General features: G+C 31.1%; 1 protein-coding gene across 1 annotated transcript; it reads right to left on the bottom strand.

Annotated features, from left to right (window-relative positions):
• Positions 1–269: 269 nt before the first annotated feature.
• On the bottom strand, positions 270–3,145 carry LOC129909509 (uncharacterized). Its single transcript, XM_055986584.1, has 3 exons — positions 1,928–3,145; positions 1,333–1,861; positions 270–1,280 (listed from the first exon to the last, which is right to left on the bottom strand). The coding sequence occupies exons 1-3, from the start codon at positions 2,242–2,244 to the stop codon at positions 270–272; spliced, it is 1,857 nt and encodes a 618-aa protein (XP_055842559.1). The 5' UTR covers positions 2,245–3,145.
• Positions 3,146–8,067: the final 4,922 nt, after the last annotated feature.

Genomic DNA, 8,067 nt, shown 5'->3' on the forward strand with positions numbered 1-8,067 from the left:
TTTCTTCTGCCATATTTTTACTGACTGACAATTTCGTCTAGTTATTGCCATAGAAACTATGAGAAAAACCATAAGACCTAGTTTGGTCATGGAAGTCGGTTTTGTTTTTTTGTTAAAAATGATTATTACAATTATTGTACTCCAAGACATTCTTAGAAATTTTGTTGATTGGAATAAAATTTGACGACATTTTTTAAGAAAAAACATTACTTTTGAATTAAATAATAAATTTCTTTAATTCTTTAAACTTAGGTAATTACACAAACAGCTCAACGAAATATTATTTGCAATCTTCTGTCGTAAACTGAAAGCATTTCTAAACAAAATACCACCATCGAAATTCCTAGCAAAATACCACAAATAACATACAAAGCGTATAATCGTTTATTTCGCAGCGCAATTTTGTCTAGTTCATGTTCCATATAATTTCTCACTAATGGATCCCATCTTGAAAACTCACCACCCAATTTAGCCATTAATCCCATAGCAACTAACCTCTTAATCTTTCTATTAATAATCGACAAATAAATTGAATGTTTTGGCAAAAGCATAATAAGCTGATTATTGTTAATTTTTTCGGGTACAACTAAGATCTCAGTACCGTTTCTCAAATTTGTTTGTACATAATAAAGTAAGGCTTCTACCATACCGACTGTTGCAAATCTGCCTTCTAATCCTTCCAACATTTTAAGCCTTGCATTGTACCCAAGAATATTTTTAACTTCAATAATTCGTTCAGCAGGAAAATCTAAATAAAAAAACAGTGAGGCCGCTGGAGGCAGTAAAAGTGTGTAATTCCATTTAATGAGATTTTTATATCCTGATGGAGTTCGAGCAAATTTATCCATACGTAAAGCGTCATACAAAGATCCTTGATAGGCATTTCGCAAGACAAGACTGAGTAGAAGGAAATGCAAGAAAATGTACCGGGCGAAATTGCGACGTGGTGTTCGACGAATTGAATAACCTAGGAAAACTGCTAAAAAGTTTGTCACTGGATTTTGATCTTGTTCTCCAAAGACAAATTGATGAACTTCTCTTTTGATCATTTTCAAGACAGTCAGAAAGATTATGGTGAGGACAGGAAAACTCGCAAAGAGAATCCAAACTTGAGTGGAAAATGGTTGGGCAAGACGTGCCAGTGAATTAGCCATATGTTTGCCTCGAACCGCAAATGAAACCGAAGAAGTATGATATGAGTAAGTTGGAGAAAAAAGCCATCTTTCATTAGTTGCATCAACAAAGCCACCAATAGCAATATCTATTTCGCCTTTTTCCAACTGCAAATACATATGTATATATATATTGAGTTATTTTAAGTTACAAAATTACCCTTTGTAAAAATCCATAAGATTGGTTTTCCTTAACATAGCTACGTTTATTTCGAAACGGTTGCAAATCAATCGTAAAGTTCAATGTCTGGGCTAGAAATTTCAACAAAGTTCCTTCAATACCAGAAATATTTTCCCAATCTTCTACCGGTTCCGGATGACTTGTGTTTCCAACAAAAATGAAAAATGGAGGATAACGACGAGCCGCCACTCTAAATGGACATCCGTGAAAATTTGTAAGCTTCGTTGGAAAAATATTTTCAAGCTTTTCAAAGCCTTCATTGAAACTGTACATAAGTATTGGTTTACAACGACGACAGAATTGTTCCGAAAACAAATAGTAAGTGAACAAATGTACACCGTCTGTTGGGTGAGCTGATAAGATATTTGCATCGATGACGTCAAAGTTATAGCAAATTAAAAAAATTTCTTCCATGGCTTTGTGAAAGTCTGATTTTTGGCTTGTTAATATAATCAAGAAACGAAAATGACGCTCGTAGGGAGTGTCCTCAAATAATTTGAAAAGATCCCTAAAAAAAAAAAAAAAAAACAGAATAAAACCACTGAATTCTATAAAGCTTCAAAATTGTTTTTACTTGAAGGCCTCCTGAGAGTCCACAATAAACACATAGTACTCCAAAGGTTGACTAGAGTAGCCATTCAAATAAAATTCAACAGCAGTTTTTCCTTGAAGGTTTTGAAGAATAAAGTTCATTAGAAGAGTATTTGTGTCTGCTGTTTCGGGCGTTTTACTATGTTCAGCTAATACAATAGTTGATGTCAAATTGCTTAGATGTTCTCGAATTATATAAAGTGCCACCTCCGATAAGGATTTATTATCTAAACTAAGAACCGAAGTCTGGGCTATAAGGACGATAAATAATAAACGTAGAGAACAATTCACGTCAGCCATTACAAGTTTACTGAAGAAATTAACAACACTTCATAACAAATTGAAGGCACCTCAAGTACTGGAGAACCTATTCTTAATTGATTAGCTAATAAACAGTTTTCACTTACACACATTACATTACATTAGCTAATTATTATCATAATCAATAAACGTTAACATTAGTCTTTTTGGCGAATTGTAGTTATCGGTTTCGTTTGATTAATTAAGACTTTACATTTCTGTCTGTTTTATTTATTGTAACTATACCTACTCTGCTTTCCCAGGAGAACTTTGAAGCTACAGTTCTGTCCGACATTTTGGAACCACAATTTTGAAAAAAAAAGTTGGAAGATTTTTCGTACTTCTCTGCTCTATATGCTTCAGTGTCCTAAATTTCATGAATTTTCGTCAAGAAATGGAAGTGTAAATGATTTTTGAAGCGATAAAGCACCAAATGCACCACTGTGCGGTGGCGGTGAGGAGAATGATAAATAGCACTGTGTTACAAAATAAAAATCATGTCAATTACTTTGGAAATGACCTAGCAGAGGTTGTAGGTATTACTGAGTACCTACATGATATTTCGGCACTTGAAATTTTTCTTAGACCCTCAAAATTTCAAGTTATAGTCAAAAAACCGTTTTTAAATGTTTTCAGATACATATCAACGATTTTTTACTCAGACATTTTTCGGTCAATTTCAGATTTTTTTACAGTACTAAACAAATGAGTACTTGTTTTTTTTTTAATATTTTTGTATTATGCTCTAGCACCTAATTGGGTGTAGATTTTATGGGCTGAATCTCAAAGTACAACATTTTTTCATCGTTTTTTAGAGTTCGGAGACCGTTTTAAGCTTCATTTTGTGTTTTGAAAAATTTTTTTTTATAAACAATTTTATTGTTCTATTTATGTATAATTTGCATAATATTTTTGATGCCATTTGTCAGATAATATTAACAAAAGTGTCAGCGCAAGAAGTCAACCCAAATTTCTTTGACAAACGCTTTAAATGTCGAAATTTCGAAATTTTCGAAAAAAAATCCTGTTTTTGTTTCTTGTTTAAGAAAACCATTCATATAAAAAATGTTGTAACGCATATCAAAAGAAAGATCTTGATGTCTGGCAGCCTTTAAGTGTGACCAACATGGGTTAAATTCGACCCTAAGCGTAAATTTAATCATTAACCGAAAGCACTTTGTTCAATTTATTTTTTGATGTCATTTGTTACATAATACTCCCAAAAGTATGTGCGCAAAAGTTCTGTCGAAAATTCTTTGACAAACACCCCGGTAGACGGCTTTAAATGTCAAAATTCGAAATTTTCGAGAAAATTCCGTTTTTTAAGTTAAGTCATCTAAAGAATATATTAAGGCGCATAAATAGAAAGGAGTTGAGTAGTTAGAAAAGAATAAGTTGGTCTGGCAGCATTTTCGTGTGACCAACATTGGTTAAATACGGCATGAAAAAAAATATGACAAAATATATTTTTATTCATAATACAGTGTGATTCATGAGAAATATGCCAAAACGCTAGAGCGTGTAGATTGGTCCAAGAGAAGAAAAAACTCATATTGGAGGAGGGGGTCTATTCCCCCCTTTTAGACAGGAGGGGCAATTTTCGAAAAACTTGACTTGGACAAAAATAATATTTAATATCAACGGTTATACCTACAATAACGTGTTATACCATTTTATAAAGCCAAAGATATTGTCTTTTAACCTATTTTTAAATAAAGCTATTTTATGAAATAGTTTATGAAAAATCCGTTTTTAAAGTAAAAATTTTGAACAAATATTTTTTTTTTTAATTTTAACTAATTTTTTCAAAATTTTATGTTCTTAAGACCTTTCTTTTGATATGCGTTACAACATTTTTTACATGACTGGTTTTCTTAAACAAAAAACAAAAACTTGATTTTTTTTTTGAAAATTTCGAAATTTCGTCACTTAAAGTTGTCTGCCAGAGGGTGTTTGTCAAAGAAATTTGTCTGACTTTTTGCGTTGACACTTTTGGGAATATTATCTGACAAATGGCATCAAAAAAAAATATTATGCAAATTACTTTCGGTTAGGAATTAAACTTATAAAATTACGCAACCAGGTTGACTTTTTTAATTTTTGTACACCTTTGGGTCGAATTTTACCTATGTTGATCACACCAAAATGGCAAATGCTGCCAGACTTAACGATTATTGTCAAACAGTTTAAGGGCTTTCTTTTGATATACCTTACAACATTCTTTAGATGACTTGACTTCTTTCATTTTTGTCACACCTTTGGGTCGAATTTTACCCATGTTGGTCACACCAAAATGCTGCCAGACTTCACGATTCGTGCCTTTCTCCCCAAGACCTTTCTAATGATATGCCTTACAACATGCCTTAGGTACTACATACCTTTTTGGAATTTAAAAAGCTTTGTGTGTTCAATTTAACAATTTTTATTTAATTTAAAAAGTAGAAATTATTTTTAAAATTAAAAAAAAAAAAAATATCTTTTTGAACCAATTGAAAGAGTTTTTAGAAATTATTTTAATTTGATTTTCAAATTAATTTACAAAAGCTTGAAAAATAATTTCAAAAAGATCAACATTTTCATTAATATAGTAGTTTTTAACTTCAAATTCAATTCAAAAATGTTAAAAAAAACACTAGTTCTTGTGTTCCTGGAGATTCATTTCTTTAAGATTGGTATCTTAGATAGGAACCTGAGAAAATATTCCAGCTCTTTGCTTTTTTATTTTATTTGTAACAGGTTTCTTCCCGTCAAAGCTTCCCATTACCAGGGCCGGATTTAAAGCTGCGGGGACCCCGGCGCTGCAAAAAAGTGCCCCCCCCCCCTCTAGCTAACTTATTTCCAAAATAAAATTAAGATTATTTTTGATAGTTTTAAACTTGTAGGGAAAAGAAGATAAATACCATAAAATGGTATGATTTTGTGACTCAAACGTGGTTTTGTATACCAGCCCTGTTTTTTTTACCTTCAATTCCATTTTACCAATAATTTTACTTAAACATGGAATTTCTTAAAATGTGGAATTGTGCTGGGATGCTTTTTAGGGTTAGGTACTTTGGGCAAATTCAATTGCTTATTTATTTCACAGAGTCTCAATCGAAATATATTTATATCCAAGGAGACAAGGTATTTCGTAATATTTAACTCTTCAAATTTAAATTGTATCGACTCAGTAATAAACTTGTTGCAAGAAAAAGTCTATCAGCGGCTTAGAAATAACGTAGTAATAAAAAAATACTATTCTCTTCATTCCTATATGTGTTTCTTTTTAGTTTAAATAAAATAAAATGTATGCACTTGAAAACTTTGGATATTATATGATTTACCTTATTCTTAGCCAGGAGAGATTAATTACAAAATTTTGACTGGATATCTTACATATTTCGAATTATTGAAAATTACAATATTGTAAAGAAAAGTTGTTTTTATTCGTGGACTGTTAACTAAAATTTTGCGTATTACAAAAATTTCATCCCACTGATGAACCCAACCGTTGTTCCTAAGCGAAACTCATTATTTTGAAGTGCAAAAGTAGTTCAAAGTAGTTTTAAGAACTAAGCAGTTGATAAATGTTCCCAAAGGAATGCAGCTAATGATGCAGGTTCTTTGTTTTTTTTTTTTTTTTTTTTTGATTTTCTAGGGCCCCTATTTTTTGGGGGCCCGGGGCTGTAGCCAGGGCTGCCCCGCCCCAAATCCGGCCCTGCCCATTACCTCTGGCTACCTTACTATAAAAACTTGACAAAAGAATACTTCTTTGTACGATATCGTATTCTTCACAACGTAGGTATTACTATCATTAATTATGTTTAAATTTATTAGTTATTTTAAATTAACCAAGAGTACCTTTCAAACATTTGAAATTTATTTTAAATTTCTGTAGTCCATCCACACCAAATTTCACAAAATCAATAATTTGTAACTTTGGTACTTGAAAACATGACAAGAATCAATAAAAAAAAAAGCAACAGGAAAACCATCTTAAATCTAAAAAAGGCAAAAACAAAAAGAAAACCATCAATGACTTGATATGTTATTTAACAAGCAATATCCAGCCAGCCTTAATCCCATTTGTACATTATGTGAGGTACACCATATGGGTCATATGATGGCTGGGGCTAGAATTTTATTACTCATCCCAATGGAAATGGACTGGGATGTGAACAAAATACATAAAACGAAACGAAGGACATCATCACTATGAGAGAAATAAAACATTAGCCACGATGACATCTGACATAAAAGCCATCATTATTAATGTCAATACCAATTTTACTATCGTCCATGAATCTTCCAATCAGACGACGAAAATGGACGATGAAAATCACATTGATTAAGATTAAAAATAAATGTTTTTTTTTACTTTTTTTTTTGTGTTTAAATACATAATTCGATTTATCTTAACATAATTAACCTTAAATATAAAAATAAACATGGTTTGAGGAGGTTTTTCAGAATTATTTATCTGTTGCATGGGGCAGTTTTTATAATTCAATTCTTAAAAAAATTAAATTGTTGCATCCATGTTTGATGCAAGTTCCTTGGTCCACTGAAAAGTGTTTTAACAAAAATTAATTTCAAGCCTTGAGGTAGTATTAAATGGCTTTTTCATATTTGTATTTAACATTTTACGGAGAAAAGAAAATGCATGAGAGACATTTTAAGTTTTTAAACCTGGACAGCTTAAATCTTAAATTTCTGTTAACTTTTTTTTCCCTTCCAAAAGAGTTCATTAAACTTATTAAGAAATACAATAATTCTAACATTGAATCAATATCAGAAAAAAAAATTCCAAATAAAAAGACAAAAATCAACCCCAACAAACGATAAGCTTATAAAAGTTACCACCATAAAGTTTTGTATGTTTATGATCCCACGGGGATTTCATCTTTAACAGACTTACTCTTTGATTACACCAAAAAAAATACTCGAAAATAACCAATCAAATTTCATTTCCTTTTACATGGCAGAATCCGAATATCAGGTGTCTTCCACCACAGGTGTTATTATCTCTACTATTGTGTGTGGGAATATTTTGGTTCTTATACGTTTCGGATAGTTTGATCTTTGCCAGCAAATAACATTCCCAACCTACTTTTTCGTAAAGAAAACATTGAATCCTTCTTTTCAACAGAATCTTAAATAGAATGAGGCAAATAAAGACGTTAAGGGGAAAACTTTGATGAAGGTCCATTCTGGGATGGACAGTGTCAATCGATTAGGGCATGCTTTTCTTTTCTTTTTTATTATTTGTTTCAATATTTTTAGTACCTTGTAAAATAAGAGATATCTCTCCTATAAAACTTGGCAACATTCAGACATTTTAGTTTACAAAAAGGACAAAAAATTACTAAAGAAGAACAATATTGGGGCTTCAATTGAATGACACCGAGTGTATTATTAGCTCTTAGGGAAATTCAAGTTCCAATGAGGGTTATTTACCTAAAGATATCGGTTTGTCGAATTGAATTGAAAACTTAATTTACTCCGGAAAGTAGAAAACCTTATCGTTCACGGTAATTTTAACATGATGAGTGTTCTACCAATTTAAGGCGTATAATAATTTAGATGTTATAATTACTTTTGTGGAACAAGTTAATGATAATAAATTTTAGTGCCATTGATTTGTGACTTTTGAGGAATTAAAAAAAAAAAAAAAAACATTTTGAAAAATTTTCAATTTTTTGTATGGAATTATGCTACTACAAAGAAAACTTTAAACACACTAAATAAATATTTTTTTTTTTAAGGATATTTATCATCATAACCGTGTTTACACCTCTCCTGCTCTCCATACAGAGCTAAATTATTTTTTGAAAGTCATGTTTT

Source organism: Episyrphus balteatus, chromosome 2 (assembly GCF_945859705.1).
Source record: "Episyrphus balteatus chromosome 2, idEpiBalt1.1, whole genome shotgun sequence".
Taxonomy (NCBI): Eukaryota; Metazoa; Arthropoda; class Insecta; order Diptera; family Syrphidae; genus Episyrphus; species Episyrphus balteatus.